Source organism: Diabrotica virgifera, chromosome 4, assembly GCF_917563875.1.
Source record: "Diabrotica virgifera virgifera chromosome 4, PGI_DIABVI_V3a".
Lineage (NCBI taxonomy): Eukaryota > Metazoa > Arthropoda > Insecta > Coleoptera > Chrysomelidae > Diabrotica > Diabrotica virgifera.
The window spans coordinates 101,411,838-101,438,160 of record NC_065446.1 but is presented as its reverse complement, the minus strand read 5'-3'; the positions used below and the strand labels follow the sequence as shown (position 1 = coordinate 101,438,160).

At 33.7% G+C, this 26,323-nt stretch overlaps 3 protein-coding genes across 8 annotated transcripts in view; 1 reads left to right on the top strand and 2 right to left on the bottom strand.

Moving 5' to 3' along the window:
- Positions 1-24,717, bottom strand: part of LOC114338869 (uncharacterized) — a 456,134-nt gene extending 431,417 nt beyond the window's left edge. Inside the window, exon 1 of one of the 2 annotated variants that reach the window (XM_028289498.2) lies at positions 24,578-24,717. In XM_028289498.2, coding sequence (XP_028145299.1) covers positions 24,578-24,623 — 46 coding nt within the window. In that variant the 5' untranslated portion in view covers positions 24,624-24,717. The remainder of the gene's footprint in view (positions 1-24,577) is intronic. The other variant, XM_050649556.1, reaches the window with a different exon arrangement.
- Positions 1-26,323, top strand: part of LOC126883875 (protein white) — a 308,915-nt gene that overhangs the window by 24,669 nt on the left and 257,923 nt on the right. The window contains exon 1 of one of the 3 annotated variants that reach the window (XM_050649565.1): positions 505-606. The exons of 1 other annotated variant lie outside the window; for it this stretch is intronic. In XM_050649565.1, the coding sequence (XP_050505522.1) occupies positions 589-606 (18 nt within the window). In that variant the 5' untranslated portion in view covers positions 505-588. Of the gene's footprint in view, positions 1-504; positions 607-26,323 lie in introns of those variants that run through there. One more of the 3 variants, XM_050649562.1, reaches the window with a different exon arrangement.
- LOC114338870 (uncharacterized) overlaps positions 1-26,323 on the bottom strand; it is a 435,637-nt gene that overhangs the window by 312,911 nt on the left and 96,403 nt on the right. The gene's annotated exons all lie outside the window — the stretch shown is intronic.

Genomic DNA, 26,323 nt, shown 5'->3' with positions numbered 1-26,323 from the left:
TTAATGAATATAAAACATTGCACTAATGTACAGTGTTCTTTAAATTACGAACTCGTTTATTGAATCAATGTTTTCGTAACATTAAATCAATATTTTCGACTTTGATTAATAACTAGATACATTGTTTTGATGTAACGCAATCATTGTATTAATGCAATATTCCTGAGTCAATGATCAATACATTGTAGCAACAATCTTGTACATAAACCGATACATTTCTTAAAACTCTATAAGTGTTTTTATTGGTGTAAAAAAATCACGTGACAACAGTTGCAGCCTCCTAGCAGACAGTCACCCTGCAGACTCTGAGGGGCGGTGTTTGGCACTAGTGATTTGGTTGATTTTTCTAAGGTATGCATTTACATATATTTTTAACTATTTATAAATTATTTTGTTGGATTTCTATAAAAAAAGTTGTATTTCTATTTCTACTTTTGCAGATTGATATGGAGTTTGGAGTGGCATTTGGAAATGTAAATGGACTTATTGATGGATGGGACAGCAATCTCGAAAGAATTATCTCATTTCTTCGGTAAGAAAGTCATATCAAGGATAAAACAAATAAATTTTTATTTGAAAAGACTACCCATGAAGACATTACGGAATGTAAGTACCTATTTCATTATTCAATCCTGCATATCTAGTAATAATTAATTTTTGTTCTCTGTAAATGTTTTCAAAAGCTAATTCGACACGTAGGTAAAAGAAAATAGGAACCATTTGAAAATATTTCTAAAGGGTATAATCTTATAAAAGATTAATAAATTCAATCTTTAAGTGATTAAACCGTAAATAATTGAAAAATATTATTAACTCTTGCAATCGGTAGTATCTATCAAAAGTAAAAATAAACATCTCAACATCTAGCAATTTTTTTCAGGATAAATTAAAATATTTCTATAAAAAAAAGTGATACCAAAAATACAACTATGTTCACTATTTAGAATTATTTTTTTATAATAATTAATTATTAGTATAAATTGTAGATGGCTAATATGCAGTTCTTCTTTGGGTTCTACATCGATATTTTGTGCGAACTAATAAAATGGTTAAAAAAACATCTTAATGGACAACCAAATATATAATAAAATATACCATCAGAGATTTCCAGTAATCATTCTTACATTCTTACAAGTCGAAGATCATATTAGATTTTTGAAATCAAAGAAAAATGCCATTCAACCATTTGTTTTTTGTATGGGTGGTGATAATTAATCCCAGAGAGATGTATTTATGGAGATGTTATTGTAGATGTATTTATTTTCACGATATTAGGTATACATTTTTTATATAATATAAATAGATATATTTTTATATATTTTATAAGAAGAATCAATTTCTGTTATATTTAGTTATTCAGTTTTTTCCAAATTTTCCATTATAAAAGTTGTTTGTGTTAATTAAAAATATATGTTTTTTCTTTCTTTAAACTTATAGATACTTAAGATTAGTTTGAGAATCGGCAAAAAGTCGGTGCTTCAACCTATATTTGTAATATTTATGTAGATATTAAGTCGTGATTTTGTTTACTTATTAACTATTTGTATGTTATATACAAATATACATGAAGATGACATTTGCTGAACCAAAAAAGTACGTAAATATAATGAAAAAAATATTGATTCAAAAACGGGGAGCATTAATTTTCGTCCAAAGATCAGTATTGTTGGTCCAATGTAAGTAGATACATTAACTAATGCTCAAAAACATTAACTTGTATGAATTAGTACGTTCATTCAATGTACTTTCTAGTTAAGAATTAATGTACCGATACATTGATTCAATGTACCGATCCATTGATTCAATGTACCAATACATTGATTCAATGTACCGATACATTGATTCTTAACTAGAAAGTACATTAAATTACCGTACTAATTCATAAAAATTAATATTTTTGAGCATTAGTTAATGTATCTACTTACATTGGACCAATGATACTGATCTTTGGACGAAAATTAATGCTCCCCTCTTGTGAATCAATGTTTTTTTCATTATATTTACGTACTTTTTTGGTTCAGTGTACAGTCGGAAAAATGAAAGTATACCCATAAACGATCATATCAATCACTTATTTATGCTGTATTTTTCTAGAACAAACGTTAGTTATTTATAGAAAAATACAGTAAATACAAAATAAGCGATTGATGTGATCGTTCATGGGTATTCTTTCATTTTTCCGACTGTAATGGATACAGAAAACAAATTAATGGTATGGGCAAACTATAATATAGAACAGCTTGCTGTTTAACGACAAACAAGACACAATAGATAACGAATATTTCGTTAAAGAAACTGGACCAGAAATAACAGAAGGTGAAGTACAACTCAACTCACAACAATTAAAGAATTGAAAACTGGGAAAGCTGTAGGACCGGACGAAATACCGACGGAAATATTGCAACTTATAGCCGATTGCAACACACATATAATTGTCGACTTATTTAATATCATTTATTACTATACAGCTAAAAGAAGGCCATAAGAGAAATTTGAAAACAAACTGTGAAGAGAAGGCACAAATATTTTTTATCCGTGTGAAATTCATACCTATTAATGAAAGATACTTTCTAAGAAAAGTTTGGAATCAGTTGGTTAAAAATGCTTATGAGGCGTTTCACGCTTTTTATTCACATATTCTTGATATTAATGGAAAAACCAAATAAAATTAAGTTAATTACAACCTTATTAACATACAACAAACTAATCATACAAACAGTCAAACATTAAAATTTAATTTAAACCGCTAGCTAAGAACAGGTTCTTATTCAATAGATGTATAGAATATAATAGTGACAAGTTTGAAAAGAATCACACAATTAAAGAAATCACTGATTTATTTATTTACCATAATCGAAAAACATGATCTATATCTTCTAGTCGAAACACACACACACACAAGTGTACACAACTGAAGATCCACTACCTACCTCCGAACAAAAATATATAAACATATTAGTACATAACAAACTAATTTTGAACAAGTAGAAAGGTTTAAATATCTAGGATGCTGGATACATGAAACCATAGACTCATGAATATATTATATCCTAAAAGTGTAGAGATTATTAAAAAACGGAAGACATTTTATCTTGGACATGTAATTAGATTCGAAAGATAGTTTCCTGAACTAAAACTGTAAGGAAAAATAGAAGTAAAGCGTGATCCTATAGCAGACGACAAATAACCTAGCTGGGTACCATCAATGATTGGACAGAACTAGATCTTCAAACCTTAATAAGAAAAGCACAGGATATAGATGAATTTGCCGAAGACCTGGCCAACCTCCATTAGAGACGGCTTATAAAGGAGAAGATAGAAGTTTGAAGTGTTTTTCTCATACACAAAAAAGTCAACTAGATGCTCCATGGTCTGGTAGAGCTGGTGACCTAGTTAGGAAATATTAAATATTAGACTGGGTTGTAAATAAGAAATTCCAAATTACGGGACAATCTGTAGAACTCTTCGCCAAGATATACTGTAAGAAGCACCTAAAGAAGGCAGAGTGGGACACAAAAAAAATGCCAAAATACGGAGTAATCAGTTTAATTGGGTTTGGTGTAATTTATACAATTCTAGTTCGTATTCAGCATCTATAGTTACTAGTACTAGTACCTAAATGCACAAGAAAGAACAAATGGAATCCTATATGAATATGAACCATAGAAAAATTTCACTACTCAATACTACGTACGCCGAAGAAATGGTTGGTGACTACCAGCGTGGTTTCGGGCCTAAACCATCGACTATTGATCAAATATTTACTATTAGACAAATGCTTGAAAAGCATTGGGAGTATAATGAAGACGTGCATCAGATCTTTATAGATTTTAAAAAGGCTTATGTTTTAATTAATCCTCCAAAACTATTGCAATGGTCGAGCTGGGCGTACCCAAGAAATTATCTGCGGTAACTAAAATGTGTGTAAATAACTCTTTTGCACAAGCTAGAATAATAGAAAAAATATCAAATGCTTTCTGCGTAAATTATGGACTGAGACAGGGAGATCCGTTGTCCTCAATGTTGTTTAACGTGGCCTTAGAATACGACACGCGAAAAGTTTTCCGAAAAATCAAACTTGCTGCTCGGGGAACAAAAATCGTACTTGACTTTGTCAATAACTTAGATTAGTCTGGGCTGATTATCGGAGAATAGGCCATTTTTGGGAAAAGTTATTTACCAGCAATTTTATTGCTGGAATCAAATTATAAGATCCTATTTATTAATAATATAGGTATGCAAAGTCCTCAGATAGTGTGCTACTTTTTTTATAAACAAAATGGCGCCCGAAAATCGTGTTTTTTTCAATTATTGCTCTATAACTCCGAATATTTTAACTTTACAACAAAAACACCCAAATAAAAATTCACCGTAATTAAATTCTGCATAGAGACGTGTTTTTCGCGATCTGCTCCGACGAAAATTTTCCTGGGAAAATGCGGGTTTTCCCAACAAAATCTTTAACTTTCAAATAAAGTTTTAGATAAGTAATTATTTACCAATAATTAAATAATTTGGTGACTTAAAAGCCTTCTTGGTTTAGATTATAGTTCCAGGATCTGGTAAAAACTAAACGAATATTTTAGCAAAAATTCAATTCTTAATTAATAATTTACAGTCGCAAAAATAACCAAAATAATTATGATACACTAATCAAACTTTGAAATATTATAAAGATGAGATGCCTATTTAACATTTTGTCGACAAAATATAAATTTTTTATTTTTTCCATAATCTTTAAATGTATAAAAAATAGTTATAAACAAATTAACGTTTCTCAGAAAGTTTTTATTATATTATAATTTTAAAAAATGAGTAAAATGCGCATTTCAAATATCTTGAAAATGAATGCCTTAAAACTTTTTTGTAACCATTTGAAAAAAAGTTATGAAACAGCAGAGTAAACATACGATTACTACGGTATTTATATATTTTTTTAATTCTTTCAAAGCGTAGAAGTGAGTTTAAAGTACAAGCTAATTATTTATAAAAAAATATCGATTATCAGTTTAATGGTTATATTTTAATTAAAGATTATAAATATATTTTTTTTTAGTTAACACGCGCGAAAGTAGAATAATACAGTACCGTAGCTACCCGCCCACATACACAACTCGCGCGAGTTTAAGCGTGTCAGTCGCTTCGAGTGAACATTTCATCTCCGGCTCTGTATCAAGCCTACTTTCGCGCTTAAAATTACAAAAAAAAAGTATTTTTAATCTTTGATTAACATATAAACATTGCACTAACTTTTGACATTCTTTGTGAGTAATAAATTGTACCATAGACTCACTTTTAAGCTTTGAAACAATTTAAACAAATTATAAACAACGGAGAATTCGTATATTTATTTTGCTGTTTCATAACTTTTTTGCAAATGGTTGGAAATTTGTTTTAAAGGATTCATTTTCAAGACCTATGAAATACGCATTTTAAGTATTTTTTAAAATTAGAATATAATAAACAGTTTCTGAGAAATATTAATTTGTTTATAACAATTTTTTTTAAACATTTAAAGATTATGCAAAAAAATGAAAAATTTATATTTTGTCGACAAAATATTAAATAGGCATCACACCTTTATATTCTTTCTAAGTTTGATCAATGTCTCATGATTATTTTGGTTGTTATTGCGACTGTAAATTGTTAATTAACAATTGAATTGTTGCTAAAATATTCGTTTCATTTTCACCGGCTTCTGAATTTATAATCTATATCAAGAAAGCTTTTATTTCACCAAGCTATATAATTATTAATAAATAATTACTGGCCCAAAAAATTTATTTGAAAATTCGAGATTTTGTTGGGAAAACCCATATTTTCCGAGGAAAATTTTCGTCGGAGCAAATCGGGCAAAACATGCCTCTATGCAGAATTAAATCGGGGTGAATTTTTATTTGAGTGTTTTTTGTGTAAAGTTAAAATCTTCGGTTATAGAGCAATAATTGAAAAAAATACGATTTGTGGGCGCCGTTTTGTTTATAAAAAAAGTAGCACACTATATGCGGACTACGCATACCTATATTAATAATATATAGGATCTTATAATTCGATTCCAGCAATAAAATTGCTGGTAAATAACCTTTCTTTGTACTTTACTAATTAGACCAGCGTATTATAACTATTTTTTTTTTCAAAATTTAAAGATTATGCAAAAAAAAAGAAAAATTTATATTTTGTCGATAAAATATTAAATAAGCATCTCATCTTTATAATCTTCATAAGTTTGATCAATGTATCATGATTATTTTGGTTATTATTGCGATCGTAATTTGTTAATTAACAATTGGATTGTTGCTAAAATATTCGTTTAATTTTCACCGGCTTCTGGAATTACAATCTATACCAAGAAAGCTTTGATGTCACTAAGTTATTTAATTATTGATTAATAATTACTTACCTAAAACTTTATTTGAAAACTAGAGTTTTTGTTAGGAAAACCCGCATTTTCCGAGGAAAATTTTCGTCGGAGCAAATCGTGAAAAACATATCTCTATGAAGAATTTAATTGCGGTGAATTTTTATAAAGGTGTTTTTGTTGTAAATTTAAAATCTTCGGAGTTATAGAGCAATCATTGAAAAAAATACGATTTGTCGGCGCCATTTTGTTTATAAAAAAAGTAGCACACTATCTGCGGACTTTGCATACCTATATTATTAATATATAGGATCTTATAATTCGATTCCAGCAATAAAATTGCTGGTAAATAACTTTTCCATGAATTTTGCTAATTAGCCTAGAGTAGATGTAGTAGCACAATAAACATTAGTAGCCCAGAAAATGAAGCTGAAAAAATGGCAAAACCACGCAATTTTTTCTTCCAGCATCGATTTGTACAAAAATTTGGGATTAGGCTCATTTCACCCTCTAGTTCATTTTCTATATTGAGCCGTTGCACGCTTTTGGTTTTTTTGAGGGTGAAAACTACCCCTAATTGTAAAAAATTATAAAATTACAGTTTAATTTAATATGATCACCGTTTGGTTTTTATTAGTTAAGTAATGATTGTTTTATGCTGAAGGATATAATATCATAATATTTCAACCATTAAAAGCACCCTTTTTTGAACTACATGTAAAAAATTTATTTATCTTAAAAGAATGATTTCAGCTTGCATCGATTTAGACAAAAATTTGGTACTAGGATCATCTCACCCTATACTACTTATTCCATATCATGCTCAAGGCCGTTGATTATTTTTAGGGGTGTAGACTACCTCTTATTGTCAACTATTCTTGTAAAAACATTGTAAACCTTAATATGGGTAAACTTGGGTAAACTATGGTTTTGATTGGTTAAATAATGATTGTTTTATGCTTTAGTACATAATATCATAATATTTCAACCCTTAAAAACCACCCTTAATAACATTACAATTTTTATTAACATTGTCGAGGAATCAACGAAATATACACTGACACACGCAGACAGATGAGCAGATGTTTCTTCTTTTATGTCTTTCGATTTGAATGGAGAAAGTGGAACATATTATAACGTATTACTGCCAAAAATACATATGTTACAGTTCAAGTTGATTCTCAGTTAGAGTCGACTCCAACTAGTTGGAGTCAACTCCAACTGAAACGAGCAGTAAAAGTTGATTTTAAAAATTTAAATCAACTTGTACTAGTTGGAGTTGACTCTTCCTGGATCGATTCAGTAAATGTTGATTATACGAGAATCTCAAGTGCATTTTTGATGAGTGTGCGTTTCTTTGTTTTGACCGTTTCAACTACTTATTAGTAGAGTCTGTAACGTCGTCCCCGTTAGGTTAATTATTCTGATTCGATTTTTTGCACAAACTTACTCAAAGAAATACATCCGTATAACAATCCTTATAACAAATACACAGGGTGTCACGCGGTACCGCGGTCGAAAAATTGTTTAACCAATTTTTGTTAAATTCACAAAAATAATTTTTATCTACTTTATCTCATATTATGTAAGTAAAGGTTTTATCGTGTGAAAATTGTAAATATAGATGGGTGTACATGAAGGGCTTAAAGTGTGTCACGCGGTACCGCGGTCGAAAAATTGTTTAACCAATTTTTGTTAAATTCACAAAAATAATTTTTATCTACTTTATCTCATATTATGTAAGTAAAGGTTTTATTGTGTGAAAATTGTAAATATAGATGGGTGTACATGAAGGGCTTAAAGTGTGTCACGCGGTACCGCGGTCGAAAAATTGTTTAACCAATTTTTGTTAAATTCACAAAAATAATTTTTATCTACTTTATCTCATATTATGTAAGTAAAGGTTGTATTGTGCGAAAATTGTAAATATAGATGGGTGTACATGAAGGGCTTAAAGTGTGTCTGTAGTAACAATGTATTTTAAATGGCTTTTAATTTTTCGCACTGTTTTTTATGGATATGGATTATCAATAAACATCAAGAAAACTAAATTTATGAGGATATCAAAAACCCAAAATAATGATGAAAGCCTGACAAGTAAAGGTAAAACTTTAGAACAAGTAGAAAACTATAACTATCTTGGTACAATAATTAATCACACAAACGATTACTCCAAAGAAATCAAAGTTCGAATAGAGAAAGCAAGAACAAACTTCAATAAAATGAGAAAGGTACTTTGTGCAAGAGAACTGAAATTAGACTTGAGAGTTAGGCTGGCAAGCATTTTTTCGACTCTGCTTTACGGGATAGAAGCATAGACTCTTAACGCATCGACTACTAAAAAGTTGGAAGCATTTGAACTGTGGGTGTATAGAAGAATCCTGAAGATATCATGGACCGAGCATATAACAAACAACGAAGTCATGAAAAGAGTCAACAAAAGACTGGAAATATTGGAAACCATCAAGACACGAAAGCTGCAGTACCTGGGGCATGTTATGCGTAATGAGAGATACAACGTACTTCAGTTGATTATACAAGGGAAAATCCAGGGCAAGAGAAGTGTAGGAAGGAGACGAATTTCGTGGTTGCGTAACTAAAGAGAATGGTACGAATGCACATCAACCGAACTGTTTAGAGCAGCAGCATCTAAGATCAGAATAGCCATGATGATTGCCAACCTCCGTCGCGGAGATGGCACGTGAAGAAGAAGAAGAAGAAGAAGAAGACTGTTTTTTAGCACACTTTCATATAATTAAACATCCTTAACTTTCGCCTTCGGGAGGAAATCAGACTCGCCCTTGCAACGGCAACTGAAATGCTCACAAAACAGCGACCACGGAAGCAAAGATGGATGACAGAGGAAATATTGGATTTAATGGATAAAAGAAGAAAATTTAAACAGCACAAAGCAATGTACAAAGCATTAAATAGAACTATTAAACAAAAAATAAAAATTGCAAAAGAAAAATGGATAACAGAGCAATGTGAAGAAATCGAAAACTTATATAAAAAACATGATGACTTCCATCTGTATAAGAAACTCAGGAATTCACAGGCACGACATATTCACAAGGACTAAATAATCTAATCAACGCAGAAGGCAAACTGATTTCAAGCCCTGAAGAACAAATAAACATGTGGGAAGACTATATAAAGGAACTCTTCTATCACATCAGAGAACCTCCTACATTAAATACCGAAAACGACGAAGGTCTTTCAATACTGAAGTCCGAACTGGAATATGCTCTACGTCAACTAAAAAACAACAAATCTGTAGGAAAAGATGAAAAACCAGCTGAGCTGTTGAAGTTAATCAACGAGAAAACTTAAACCTTCTTCTTGGACTATTTAATAATGTTTACAATACAGGGACTATCCCTAAAATATGGCTTGAATCAATCTTCATACCACTACCTACAAAGAAGAATGCCAAATTATGCCAGGACTTCCGCCTTATAAGTCTATTAAATAACATTCTAAAGCTTTTCTTGCGTATCATACAGAACAGAATATACAGTAGAGTCTCGGTTATCCGCCCTTCATTTATCCGCCGTTCCGTTTTATCCGCCGCTCCATTTAAGTAATATTTTTTTTTCAAATTTATATAACTTTGAAAATATTAAAGAATGAGTAAAAATTTTTTAAGATGAGATAAAATAAGCCGAACATTCCGAGCAACAAGAAGAAAGAGCTGTCGATATTATGATGCTACAAGATGGCGAGTATTGGCAGCAACAAAACGAGATACATCAGCAAGGCAGATGAAAATCGCTAGTTTTTTTCGTTCATCCTAAATCATTCTATCTACAATGTCCAATGTCAGTCAAAATTAAACTGATTCTCTTCTTCTTCTTCTTGTGCCACTCCTATCGGAGACTGGAAATCATCAAGGGCTCAACTTGTGTTTCATTTAACGCTCCCTATTATCCGCCATTTTTGCTTATTCGCCCTTCCGTCGGCCTGTTTATGGCGGATAACCGAGATTCTAATGTATTATAAAAAATGTGATGAGGTCACCGGTCAAGAACAATTTGGCTTCAGGAAAGGTATGGGGACACGAGAAGCAATATTCTGTCTTCAAACTCTGGCACAAAGATACAAAGATCAGCAAGCAGACCTTTTTATCTGTTTCATAGATTTTGAAAAAGCATTCGATAGGGTGATGCACAAGACCTTGATAGAAAGATTGAACAACATCGGAGTCGACAAAAGAGATTCTAAAATTATAGAGACAATTAATTGGAACCAGGCAGCAATCGTAAAGACCAATGGTAATACGTCAAGGCCAATTGAAATACAACGAGGTGTTAGACAGGGTTGTGTGCTATCACCCATACTTTTAACGTCTACTCTTAGGTAATATTTGCGAACTCTTTATCGCACTCTTCAGAAGGAATCAGGATAAACGGTCAGAGAGTAAATAACATCCGCTATGCAGATGACACAGTATTAATGACTGATTTGGACCATAGTCTGCAGATACTGTTGGATAGCGATACTGAGAGTTGTGAAAAAATGGGGATGAAGATCAATACTGCGAAAACCAAAGTTATAAAAATATCAAGGAACAAAAATTTACCTCTTCCAATAAATATGTGAAACACCAACAGCTTGAATACGTAAGCCAGTACAAATATCTTGGTTGCTGGTTCAACAATCAACTTGATTATAAACAAGAAGTCAAGAGCGAAAATACAGGTAGCCCGACAGGGGTTTATCAAAATGAAAAGCTTATTTTGTAACAGCATTAATATCAGCCTTAGATGTCGTTTTCTGCATTGCTATGTGTGGTCAATACTTTTGTATATAACAGAGGCCTGGACACAACACAATACTGATGAACAAGCCTTTGAACTCTGGCTTTATAGCAGTGACTTGAAAATACCTTGGACAACCCACACCACCAACGAATATGTTCTGAGGAGAATAGGTACAAGTAGGGAACTGCTAAAAATCATTAGTCAGAAAAGTTAGCTACCTGGGACACATAATGAGAAACGAAAAGTACCGCCTCACGCAACTGATCATCCAGGGTAAGATTGAAGGAAAACGGGGTCCCGGTAGGCGCCAGATTTCATGGCTTAGAAATATCAGAGACTGGACCGGCCTTGATTCAACATCTTTGTTTAGAGCCGCATTGGACAGATACAGATTTACCAGTGTAGTCGCTAACCTCCACTAAAGGAGAAAGCACCACAAGAAGAAGAACTTTCGCCTTGTCATGGTGATGACATGTGAGCAATAAATTACAAAAAAAGTGTTTTTGTGGTTTCACAGAAGTTTGAATTTTTAAATGTCAAAATGGTGCAATGGTGCATCTCACTCGCACTCACATTGATAGCTGCGTCAATACGCTCCTAGCGCTCATTGTTAATAATTAAAAATAACCGCTTAGTAATAAAATAATAACAAAAATTTCTTCAGTATCTTGTAGGGGGGTCGTTAAAATTTTATTTGGTGACTTTCGGACTTTCTCGTGACTTTCGGACTTTCTCGTGACTTTCGGTGACTTTCTCGTCACTTTCGGTGACTAATATAATTTTTAACTGAGTTATTAAGCCTTGATAATGGTCATTTTCGTATTTTGCAAATTTTAAATCGCGTATAACTAAAGAACAATAAATTTTACAGAAAAATCACAAAAGACCTCTTTTGACCTTGCTCCGAATGACCCAAATGATTTAAAGAAAATTGTCCTAAATGAATTTTTTTTGTGAGTTTGTTTAAAAAAGTTGTTTAAACAATTTTTCGACCACAGTACCATCTGACACCCTGTGGATTCGTTATAAGGACCTCTTTTTGAGCAAGTTTGTGCAAAAAAATCGAACCGGAATAATTTACCTATCGGAGGCGACGATACAGCCTAGAATATAAATATCACAATTTGAACATAATTATTTCCAGTAACATTTAATTTCTAGAATCGGTTGTTTGCGTGAATCAACTTTTGCTAAATGGCATTGGGAAGAGTATACTTTAACTAGTTGGAGTCTACTTTTTGGTTTTGCTTAAACAATTATGAACCAAAATTTAGTAAAGATGACTCAAAATTAGTAAAATCGTATACCAATCGACGCAAAGTTAAACGAAGAGTTTAAATATTGACTTCCAGTTCTACTTTAGATTACTTTGGGTGAAAATCTAGGACTTACGAAGTCCAATTACTTGTTAATTAAATTTATGTCAAAAACTGAAATTCTGTAGTGTTTTTCAATTATATTCATATAAAATAAGTAAATACTTTAAAGATTTAGTAATTAGTTATTCAATATTGATAATTATCGATTAAAACATCGAAACCGGCCATCATGCAAAAGTCATCTGTCATTACTGTCACCCAAAATTTTTATTTCGTCTGAAATAAAAAAAAATCTTAAATTGCATAATGTTTTTTACGATTGGCGATAAAATTTTGTATGCACCACGTCAGTAAAGACTCTTTATCGAACTCGTCTGTTACTCGCCTCGCTCGCTTAGCTCCCGCTGCTCGTAATATCAGACTCGTTCGATAAAGAGTCACTGTAGAGGGCCTCCATTTTTGACCCGTTTAGTAGACGAAGCGAATACGTTCGATAACGAAGCGAAGGGCCAAAAATCGAGGCCCTGACTTGTTACATAAATAACTATTTTACGAGTTATTAAGCCTTGAAAATGGTCATTTTCGCATTTTTCAAATTTTAAATCGCGTATAACTCGACAACATTCAATTTTATAGAAAAATCACAAAATACCTTTTTTTGCTCAGAATAACTCAAATGATCTAAAAGAAAATTGTTCGAAGTAAAAAAATTATTTTTGTGAATTTGTCTGAAAAAAATTGTTTAAACAATTTATCGCCTGGCACCCAGTAGATTTGTTATAAGGACCTCTTTTTGAGTAAGTTTGTGCAAAAAAATCGAATCGGAGTAATTTCACTAACGGGGACGACGATACAGCCTAGACTAATTTGAACATATTCAGTAACATTAATTTAATTTCTAGAATCGGCTGTTTCTGTGAATCAGAATCAACTTTTACTAAATGGCATTTGGAAGAGTATACTTTTCCTAGTTGGAGTCTACTTTTACTAGTAAATGTTGAATATAAATCTTCATTTTATATTTATAATCAACTTTTACTGAAACCAGCCGTTAGAGTCGACTCCAACTAGTTGGAGTCGACTCCAACTGGATAATCAACTTGAACTGTAACATATATACACTGAATAATATTCTCTATTACACTCCGACGCAGGTTAGTCGAATTTTTCGAAAAAAAAAATTCGTTTCTTAAACATAGCTCCTTTATTTTAGGTGGTAAAATGATTTTTCAAATATGATTTTGTAGTGTTTTTGAAGAGCTTTAAAACTATGTAAATTAAATTTCGTAAGATCCCTGAATTTTTAAGTGGAGTAATTTTAAACGGCTCGAATAAGGTGGTGTTTGCTCGTATATAAAGGCTTTAAACAGCTTTACCTCGCTAAATATTCACTGGAAAGAAAATCTATGCACAGAGAAATTTTAGCTATTAAAAAGGATACAATTTAGTACTCTATCATTTTTCTCGTACCTCCAGTATTTTCTGCGATATTTTGAAGAAAAACGTGAAAAATACGAAATTACAGCAAATCAATTTATTTTTAAAATCCAATTTCTCTAAAATTATGCATTTTAAATAGGTCTCAAACTTCTTAATTGTATTTATAATACCTATTTAAAAATAATTAGAGAAGAGTGGAGATCGATTTTAATCAGGAGGGTAGTTAGGGAGTTGTTTTCACTGATTTTTTCGTAAAAAAGTAGGTACCAACCGTATTTTGATCGTAAGTCGTTTATTTTTACGCTAGAAATTTATTTTTATTTTTTTTGAAACGTCTAGTTGTATGCTTAAAAAAAAGATTCTGCAAGTTTTCCTCGAAAAGTGCAAAGTTTTACCATTATTTGGCCTTGAATATTTCAAATTGTGCATTTGACGAAAAAAGCTAACCTTAACATGCAGTATTTCCGTTTTTATTGATCGTAGAAAAATTATAAAAAAAAATTTCTTTGTATTCCTAAAATATAAAATTTTGATTTCTATAGTTTTTTTTTGTTTAAATACATATATTTCGAGGTATTCCCAAAAAACCCTCTAAAAAAGTCGATTTTTTCGTCGAAAAACTATTACTTTCGAATAACTCGAAAAATATTAGCTTAACGAAGAAAATGTAAAGAATATTTTTTTCTTAGGATTACTAATTCCATCGATTTCCATGGTTAAAATTTAATACAAAATTCCCACCCCCCAGATAGGGTGGCAACCACCCCCAAGGTTTTAGTGTACAGCGGCATGATATAGAAAATGATCCTTGGACTATTGCCTACTTTCTGTTAATATTTCAAGTAAATCCATGGACGAAAAAATTGCGAGCCAAAATGCTTCATTTCTTGACCTATAGAAGTTAAGGATATTTTGTAGAGCTTTGAGGAAGCTGCATTAAACCACGGTCTAAAAATAAATGCTGACAAAATAAGATACACTGTCGTTTCAAAACAAGAATGACGGCGAATATGACGGTTTCTTCTTCTTTATCTAACCATTCACGTCCACATCTGAACATAAACTTCTTCAAGTCTTCCTTTCCATTATTTTTTATTGTACGCTACTTGTAGCCAATTTTATCCCGACAGTCCGTTTCAGCTCACCTGTCAATCCCATAAGAGGTCTGCCTCTGGGTCTTTTGTGTTGGTATTGTCTCCAGGTTAAAATTGTTCTGTGCCATTTGTTTACATCGCTCCTAGCTACATATCCAGCGTATTCCCATTTCAATGTTAATGATTTTTGTACCACACCAATGAGTTTGGTTTTCTGTCTTATTCATGTGTGTCTTTCCTGTCCTTAAGTGATATGCCTAGCATTGCTCTTTCCATCGCAATATGAGTGACTCTAAGTATATTCTTTTTTATTATCCATGTTTGTGCCCCATATGTTAATATCGGAATAATGCATGCATCAAAAACTTTAGATCTAAGATGTAGTTCAATTTGTTGAATTATGAGTATATAGTTCACCTTGCCCAATGCTGCATGCTAACTTTCTCATTCTTTTTATTTCTTCCGTTTGAATTTCCCTATTTAGTAATATTTTTTGTAATAAGTATACAGGGTGTCCAGAAACTCTACCGACAAACGAAGACAGGAGATTTCTCAGATAATTTTATGACAATTTAACCCAATTCACCTAGTCCGAAAATGCTTCCTAAGGGAGCTAGAGCTCTTTGAAGATGGCGCCATGTAATTAGTTTTTCTTAAATACCTCCAGAACGCTTCTATTTAGAAAAACGAAAATTGGTATATTTATTTACTTTCCTGAAATGAATCGATTCCATCCATTGCGAATTTCTAGTACCGGTCATAGGCGTACGTTTTGGGTAGGGCAACGGTTATTTTATTGCATAACTTTTCTGTCTTCAACTTTTAAGCATTTTTGATACTGGATTATTAAATTGTGAGGTATTCTAGTACAAAAAGGTACTCTTACTTTAAGTCGATAGGATACACCGTTTTCTAGAAAAATCTATTTGAATGTTTTTAGTTTTGGGAATTTGAAAAAAAAAGTTAAAAAAATTTTTAAAGAAACCGATGTATTTTACCAACTTAAAGCAAGAGTAACTTTTAGTACTCGAATATCTCATAATTGAATAATCTCGTGTCAAAAATATTTAAAAATTAAAGACAATAAAGGTATGCTATAAAATAACTGTTGACCTACCCAAAACGGACGCCTATGACCGGTACTAGAAATTCGCCATTAATGAAATCGATTAATCTCTGGAATATAAATAAATGTACCAGTTTTCATCTTTCTAAATAGTTTTTTTTTAATCTTTTTTTTTTAAATTCAAGGAACGAAAAATTTTCAAATCGATTTTTCTAGAAAACGGTGTGTCCTATCGACTTAAACTAAGAGTATCTTTTAGTACTAGAATAAGTCACAATTAAATAATTCAGAGTCAAAAATGCTTAAAAATTAAAGACAAAAAGTTAGGCGATAAAATAACCGTTGCCCTACCCAAAACGGACGCCTATGACCTGTACTAGAAATTAGCAATAGATGGAATCGATTCATTTCTGGAAAGTAAATGTGTATACCAATTTTCGTTTTTCTAAATAGAAGCCTTCTGGAGGTATTTAAGAAAAACTAATTACATGACGCCGTCTTCAAAGAGCTCTAGCTCCCTTAGGAAGCATTTTCGGACTAGGTGAATTGGGTTAAATTATCTTAAAATTATCTGAGGAATCTCCTGTCTTCGTTTGTCGGTAGAGTTTCTGGACACCCTGTATAATATAATATTCAACTTTTTCTATAACTTTGTCATTTATTATTGTCACAGATTTTTCGGAGTGCATGACTTTTGTTTTGTTTAAAATAATATTCAGTCCTATTTTAGAGGATTCGGTATAATGTAGTTCTAAAGGCATGGTTTGCAGTTCTTTTAGGTCAGTAGCTATAAGGATTATGTCATCCGTAAATCATAGATTACTAAGGTAACGGCCATTAATGATGTTTATTTCCTTATATTTCCAATTTAGGTTTTTTAAAAACGTCCTCCTAAACTAAGGTAAACAGTTTGGGTGATAGAGTGTCTGTTTGACTCCTATGTTTAATGGTACAGAGTTCGTGTATTCATTTTCATTTAGGTAGTATCTAGCTGTAGCGTGGTTCATAGCTTCCATTATTAAGTTAATTAGTCGAAGCAATAAAGTACTGAACCTCCGAAAAAAAAAAGGACAAGACGGATCTTAATAATTATTTTTGCATTCGATTCGTGACTATGCCAGGAAACTTTTTTGAACTGAACCCATGATATAATATTGAAAAACTGCATACAAAAATGCATTCTTAAGTGCATCTCAAACAGACAAAAAGAAATCAGAACTCGTCAATTATCGGCGGAAATGAGTTCAATTTTTTTAATCGGGGGTTTTTGGGGTCACTGAAAACGAATAGGATGTCAGAAGTGATATCCGGAGTGCCTGGTGCCCAGGGTACCTTGTGTGTACCTCGTCTTGTGGAGTTTTCGGCAAATTCATTAAAAATTAGTAAAAAATCATTACTCGGGGGGTTTTTGGGGTCACTAACGGCGAATATGGCATCTGAAGTAATTTCTGGAGTACCTAGTGCACAGGGTACCTACTGTTTACCTCGTCTTGTGGAGTTTTCGGCAAAAAAATTATTAAAAAATTAGTCAAAAATAATTACTCGGGTGTTTTTGGGATCACTAACAACGAATATGACATCGGAAGCGATCTCCGGAATACCTGGTGCCCAGGGTACCTACTTCTTATGGAGTTTTCATCAAGTTCATTAAATAATTATTAGCCAAAAATCATTACTTGGGGTCTTTTGGGTCGCTGACGACGAATATTACATCGGAAGTGCTCTACGGACTACTTGGTACCCAGGATACCTACTGTTTACCTCGTTTTACCTGAAGTTTTTGGCAAATTCATTAAACAGTTAGTTAAAATTCATTACTTAGGGGTTTTTGGGGTCTCTGACGACGAATATGACATCGGAAGTGATCTCCGGTGTACCTGGTGCCCAGGATACCTACTGTTTATCTCGTAACTAATTATGTTTGACTAATGTTTTAATGAATTTGCCGAAAACTCCAGAAAACGAGTTAAACAGTAGGTACCCTGGGTACCAGGTACTCCGTAGATCACTTCCGATGTCATATTCGTCGTCAGCTACCCAGAAACACCCCAAGTAATGATTTTTGGCTAATTTTTTAATTAATTTGCCGAAAGCTCTATAAGAAGTAGGTACCCTGGGCACCAGGTATTCCGGATATCGCTTCCGATGTCATATTCGCCGTTAGCGACCCCAAAAATCCCCGAGTAATTATTTTTGACTACTTTTTCAATAAATTTTTTACCGAAAACTCCACAAGAGAGCTAAACAGTAGGTACCCTTGGCAACAGGTACTCCGAAGTCCACTTTCGACATCATATTCGTTTTCAGCGACCTCAAAAACCCCCCGAATAACAAAATTGAACTCATTTCCGCCGATAATTGACGAATTCTGAATTTTTTTATTGTCTGTTTGAGATGCACTTTCAGAATGCATTTTTTGTATGGCTCGGGGTCACAAAGTTTCCTGAAGCATTCACGAATCGAATGCAAAAAGAATTATTAAGATCCGTCTTGTCCTTTTTTTTCGGAGGTAAGGCCGATTTTAGTGCTTTATTGCTTCGTCTAAATATGTCTGCTCTCTATTCTACTTATTTTGCATTGCGTTTATTAGGGTCGTGTGTTCTATGGTGTCGAAAGCTTTCTCATAGTCTACAAATGCTATGAAAACGGAAAACTTGTATTTGTTATATTGTTCTATAAATATTTTTGTGGTTAGCAGGTGATCAGAATTTGAATATTCTTCTTTAAAACCTGTGTGTTCATATGGTTCGAAGTCTTCTTCTTGACTGGCTTTACAACTCGGGGTGAGTCTTCGCCGCATCCACTATGGCCCTCCATCGTCTGCGATCTTGCGCTTCGATTTGCCATTGTTGTACCCCAATCCTAGATAGATCGGTTTCAACATCATCCTTCCATCTTTTTCTGGGACGGCCCACTGGTCTTCTACCGTCTGGTCTCTCGAAGAACACTGTCTTTAGCACTATGTCTTCCTCTGATCTTACTACCCCAGATAGCACAAGTAGATAGATAGATAGATAGATAGATAGATAGATAGATAGATAGATAGATAGATATGTTTATTGTTTCTAATGAAAAATCATATAACAAGAGGTTGAGTACAAATTATTACACATAAATAGTCGACGCTTAATGGAGATTTGGTTACAATTATTCATTTAATATAAATGAACGCAATCTGAGTGCATTAATAAAAAATGTACACAGTTCCTTAATCTCAGTGGGAGAATGGGTTGTATTTAAAAACAGAAAAAAGCTCTCGGTATTCTCTACAAATGATCGAATAAGGGGTGATCTAAAACACGAGTATAATGGACATTCCAACAAAATGTGGGAAGCAGATAGCACAAGTACGTTTTATGGACATCCAATGGACGTACATCTGTGTGCATTGGAACGTCCAATGGACATCCCGCTAAGGTACAATGGACATCCGATGGACGTCCAACGAATGTCCAGATTTCACAAAATTGGACGTCCATAGAACGTCCGCTACAAACGTACATTGTACGTTGTATTGTACATTCAATGTACGTCTTATGGACATTTGTAGGGCACTTTTCAGAAAGCAATCTAGTATCCATAATTTTGTGAATACATAGCAAAAAGCCTTTATAGGAAATAGTTCCTTATAATACTAAACTTATACTTAAAAATATTACAAAAAAGACCTTTTTTATTTCTCTTTACTATAACTTCATTATAATATATACTTTATTATAGGAACTTCATTAATGCACGACTGCACTTGCACGATAAACAGAAAACACAAATATATCACAGGATGTATTTTCATAAAGACGAGATTCAGATAATGACGCCCTAGGAAGCATAAGCATGCACATTAAAAGAGGTTTAATCTCTGTTCTGTTTCTGTTCCAAACTATTTTTAGATTTTAGAGTCAGTACGGTTGTTGTATATTACAAGCTGGTTTGCCATTCTGTGAATTATCATAAATAAACCCTCCTTCAGTATTCCACAACAATTAACAGCAATAATCCCCTAAAAGTACCTGCCTAATACTACTTTTCACGACCGATAGCGCGAAGAGCGACAACGTTGTCAAGAAGATTCTCATTTAGTTTGTATTGGGACTTAATATAATAGTCGCGTTTTGTGTAAAATATCCATGCCATGGACCACAAATGGATGTCCAATGTACGTTGAAATCAAACGTCCAATGGACGTCCCGTAATGTACGTACATAGTACGTACAGTTTTGGTCCATGGACGTTTGGACTTTGTGTGCTATATGGGACATGACCTGCCCATCTTATCCGATTAGCTTTTATATGTCTGACGATGTTTTCAGTACCATATAGAGTCACCAATTCAGCATTGCGGCGCCTTCTCCACTCTCCTGTCAATTCATCTCTTTGAGGACCAAATATCATTCTGAGGACTTTCCTTTCAAATATCAGCAATTTATTTATTTCTCGCTGATGTAGAGTCCATGTTTCACTCCCATATGTAACAACTGGGCGAATAATTGACATGTACAGTCTTAATTTAGATTGTCTTTTCAGCAGCTTAGATCTTAATAATGATGATAGGGAGTATAATGCTCTATTTCCCGCAGCTATTCTTGCTGAGACCCCTTTTTCTATGTGATTGTCCTCTGTGATTACTGCTCCCAGATATTTAAACTCTTTTACTACTTCAAAGTTGTGGTCATTAATAGTTACGTTCTGCCTAACTCTTGGTCTTGGATTTTTGGTCACCAGCATATATTTCGTCTTCTCTTCATTTATTCGAAGGCCCAGGTTACCTGTTTCCTCCTCGAGCTGTGAAAACACCTCTCTTACGTCTCTTGTAGAATGAGCGACTGCATCTAGATCATCGGCAAAGGCCAACAATAGTTTTGATCCTAGATTTGCGAATCCCCCTGTTAGTTCAGACGATATTTTACTTACTGCGTATTCTAAAGCCAAATTGAATAGCAATGGTGATAAAGGGTCTCCTTGTCTAAGCCCTGATGTTATACTAAATGGCATCGATATTCTGTTTCTTATCTTTACCTGTGCATATGAGTCTGCCACGCACATTTGAGTGAGTTGCACTAATTTTCTTGGTATTCCCATTTCAAGCATTGCTAGCCATAGTCTGCTTCTTTTTATCGAGTCATATGCTTGCTGGAAATCTACGAAGATTTGGTGTACATCTCGGTTGAATTCCCAGTTTTTTTCTAATATTTGTCGGATGGTAAATATTTGATCTATTGTTGTCCTTCCACTTCGAAAGCCGCATTGGTAGTCGCCTAGAATATCTTCCGAATACGGAGTGAGTCTCTTTAGTAAGATAATTGATAGAATCTTATACGCTGTACTAATAAGCGATATGCCTCTGTAGTTTCGGAATTGCTCTTTATTTCCCTTCTTATGCATGGGTATTATAACGCTTCCATTCCATTCTCTAGGCATTTTCTGCTGTTGCCATACTCTGAGAATAATGTCATACAATTTTTGATGTAAAACGTTTCCTCCTTTTTTTATCAATTCTCCATTCATACCATCATTTCCTGGTGCTTTGTGATCTTTAAGAGATGCTATTGCATTCTTTACTTGTTGGAGTGTTGGTGGTGGTATTTCCACATCTGCAGAATGAAATGTAGTCTCTGATTCCTCCATCTCACTTTCAATATTTAGTAAATTCCGAAAGTATTCCTTTCATCGCTCTACGATTTCTGTTTCCATCATTATCAGTTCACCTGCTTCATTTCTCATAGCTTGTGTTACCCCAACATTTCCACCTTGTCTGACTGTCTTCACTTCCCTAAAGAATTTTCTTATTTGATTCCTCTCGCCACTTATTTCCATTAATCGTATTTGCTGTTCTATGTAGCTTCTCTTTTTAGATCTGAGTAGTTGCCTTGTCTGTGCCCTCGTTTTGCGAAAATCTGCTTTGTTCTCATCTGTAGGGTTTTGTAGCATTTTCATTCTTTTGTGAGTTTTTGTTTCCAGCATTTCTTCGCATTGTTTGTCAAACCATTTCTGTTTTGGGCGAGTCCTCTTTTTCCCAATGGTTTCTTTCGCTGCTTGTTCTATTACTGATGCCACTCGCTGCCATGCATCTCCTAGGTCTACATTTTGGTCTTCCTCTCCCAGCAATTGAAATCTGTTGCTTATGGCTACTTGGTACTCCAGTTCTTTACTTGGTGTTTGAAGAGCTTCTATGTCCCATCTTTCTCTTTGTTCTTGTTGCTCCATCTTCTGTACTGATATTCGTGTTCTCAACTTTGATTTTACAAGAAAATGATCACTATCGCTGTCAGCTCCTCTCATACTTCGTGTATTAATAATGCTACTAGAGTGTCTTGCATCAATGAGGACATGATCTATTTGGTTACGTGTTCTTCCATCATTTGACACCCATGTGACCTTGTAAATGTCCTTTCTTTCAAATTGGGTGGATTTAATAATCATGTTATTAGATATTGCGAATTGTGTTAGCCGGTGTCCATTATCATTTGTTGTATCGTGTAGGCTATGTTTACCAATTACTTCTCTTAAATAGTCTTCCTTACCTAGTTTAGCATTACAGTCCCCCATTACTATTTTGATGTCATGTTTTGGCGCTGCTTTATACTGTTGGTCTAGTAATTCGTAAAATTCGTCCTTCCTATCTTCTTCGGCATCTTCTGTTGGGGCATAAATTGAGAATATAGTGAGATTGAACCACTTACCTTTGAGTCTAATATAGCAGATACGTTCGTTTATTGGCTTGAAATCTATCACTGCCGTTTTTAATCTTTTTGCAATTACGAATCCACATCCGTATTCATGTCTGTTCTCACTACCCGACCAAAAGACTATAACATCTTCCATTTCTAAATTTCCCGTTGCTGTCCATCTTATTTCCTGTATTGCTGTTATATCCATGTTATATTCTTGCAGTTGTCTAATGGCTCTTGTCGCTATTCCAGGTCTGTACCAACTTAACACATTCCACGTACCTATGCAAATATTCTTATTCCGTTGCGTGTGTCGTTTATATCGAGTATCCGTCTTGTTCCGAGGCAATAGTTTCTGTTTCGTGGCTTCAAAATTTTCATATGTACGGGACGCCGGCCCATAGCACAACCCCCTTTTCGGAGGACCATTTCACCCGCTCTCGTCCGTTCCCGACCCCACTTTCCACCCGGGTTTGATACCGGATCTCCGGCGGGGTTGCTCGGTTTAACAGGAGGTACCAGCGTGAAGGTGAGAGTCGGATTTGAGTAGAAGAGGCTAAGTGGAGTAAACTGGAATCAACTCCATATATTCGCATTCTACCCCTTTACCCCCCTTTACCTTTATGGTTCGAAGTGGTTAAAGATTTTAAATATATGGGAGCAACAATCACCAATAACAACAAAATAGAATGAAAAGTTAAAACGCGAATAATAGCGGGAAACATATCTTTCTTTGCAATGCAATATCTAATGACGTCAAAACTTCTCTCGTGAGGTGCAAAAATCCAGGTATATAAGATCACAATACGACTACCATTTGCACATGGAAGCTAAACAGGGACGCTAATAAAAAGAGAAGTAAATAAATTGCTGGTGTGGGAACGTAAAATCCTTCGAATGATATATGGCCCTTGCAGAGACAGCGTGACAAACGAATGAAGACGCAGAGACAATAACGAGTTAGAGTCTTTATTCGCAAAAGAAAATCTCGTCAGATATATAAAGGCCAATTGACTAAGATGGGCAGGGTATGTGATACGCAGTAACAACAATCGCCTGTTATTAAACAATGTTATTTTGGAAGACCAGATGGGAGGTCTGTAGGACGACCTAGAAAAATGTGGAAATATGCAGTCAGAATGAGCTGGAGAAAACGGGAATAAAACAATGGGAAATAGTGGCACAGGACCGACAAACATGGAAGACAATAGTAATTGCGGCAAAGACTCACGAAGATTTGTAACGCTATTGATGATGATGATGATCTACTAGATACTTCTGGTCAAACAGTATTGCCTATATACGTTGTTACACTAGCACGGTCGTATTATCAATTACTTTTAATGTAATTATTTTAATGTACTTATTTTCTATTAAAAGTAATCGGTCGTATTATGTTAATGTTTTATGCCATTAACATATTTATATAAGCTGGTACACGGTGGTACCCTGGATTTAAAAGTACTTAGGTATATTCAGCTTAGCGGTAATTGTGAAGAAAAATAACAACAATTGTAGTGAATGTCTATCGAATTTTATTAAAATGCATGTATTTTCCTTTCTTGAATTCTTGATTTCTTACAGAAGTTTGTCTAATATGTATTCTAGTTATGGAACCTTTGTAATGCCACTTAGTAAGCAGAGTATTTTGCAGTAAACGTTTTTGAACGAAACAACTTTTAAAAAAAAAATATGGGTACCTAGCTATTTACTTGCAACTTAGAGTAATTAGAGATTATTGTTTGACAGGTCGGAGGATGAAGACTTCAAGCAATGGTGAGTGGGTAAATATTGAAATATCGAAAACAAGTAAGCGTTATTTACTTAGTTGCTTAAGTTGTAATATTGATATTGTAAGTGTAAACTAACCTATAAAACTAAACCATAAACACAATAAACTACCATTCACTTCCATACTAACAAAAGCACATTACAACAACGAATACCAGCGTCTATCGTAATTTAGGATTCCACTTTGATTACTGGTAATTCCCGAGGCTAAAGATTATAGTCAGTTTCATTTCTGTTAGTTTTCCAACATCACAATTCACAACCGGTTTTTTAATGATCATTTATCAAGACTAATATTTTATCACGACATACCTGATAGGATTTGAACTTCAACTTGAACTGAATATATTATTTATTGTTTATTTGGTTTTTTTGCAATTCAACAAAATATACTTCGAGAGTTTCTTGGTATCTGTGAGGTATTATCCAAATTGGTTTTACCGAAACTCAAAATTCAGTTAACATTCAGTTAATATTATCAATATAAATAATCAATAAATACAGGAGACTATTATGAGTAGATGTGGACAAAATGTATCAATGACTGCGTTCACCAGATGCAAACAGGTTCACAAATGTTTGTGCTTTGATTCTAAACTTGTTGACAGCGAGCTGAACGGTTGGTTGTTTAGGTTAAAATTTGACATTTTGCTCGCTTGGTTTGAATGTAACCTAAAATAAATTTTCTCAATAAATACGTTTTTGAATTTATTTTTTTTTATTAAAGGAAAAAAGAAAATTTATTTAATAGATAATAACGTAGCAGAATGTCTTCAGTAGCCTTAATTTTATATATAAAACTATAAAACCCTTATCAATATATTCTACAATATATACAATTCAAATTCCCGCCATATTTTTTCAATATTCAACACGTTTGCAAAGTTCAACTTAAATATCTTATGTTTGCAAAAATGGCGACCGCTTTCCAAACATGTTTGACGTTAGCAAGTCGTTCAGAACCATAAAGCGCAAACTGATTGCCAACGTTTACATCTGGTGAACGCGCCCAATACTATAAGATTAGATTATGTGAGGTCGTTAAAACCATTCAGCCTCTCCGCATTTCTCTAGGATGCCAATACTTCTGATGCATAGGCGTAACCAGAATGACCTTAAGGGGGGGTTACAACTACCTGAAAGAGGGGGGTTACAACTACCTGAAAGGGGGGGGGGGGTTACAACTGCTGGAAGGTCTCTAAGGGCTATGGTGTTAAGCAGAGGTCAAAGTACATCCAATGGGGGGGGGGGTTATAACCTCCAAAATCTCCCCTGGTTACGCCTATGTTCTGATGAAGTTGATTAGCGTCCTAGGTGACTTGTTTCCTATGTCAAAGGGCTCTAGAGTGGCCCCTTCTAGGAATTTTTGTCGTTTGCAGAACTGTGCTCCACATTTGCCTAGTATAAGTATATTTTCTACCGTTTCTTTTCGTTGTCACAGAACTGACAGTTCTATCTGATTTGCTCTGATATATAATATATTATCGGTTTACAACGTTCTCCGTGTCAGGGATGGCGGTTTTTGACAAAACACCGGTTTTCGGTTATACCGGCTTTTTTGCTTACGCTTTAACCTGGCGGTTATAACCGGCCAAAAAACCCGGTTTTTGGAAAAACCGGTTTTTGGTTTTTTTAATCCAATAGGTTACAAAGTTACATTTACAATACACTTTAGTTTGCGATACTCCATTCGACTCGATATTAATATGATCAAAATTATTACTATCGAAAGAACATGTATTACTTTTAAGAGGAAACAGTAGCGATCAACAGGTATCGAAAACGCGTTCCAAGATTGCGGCTATAATTTTGAATATTTTTTCG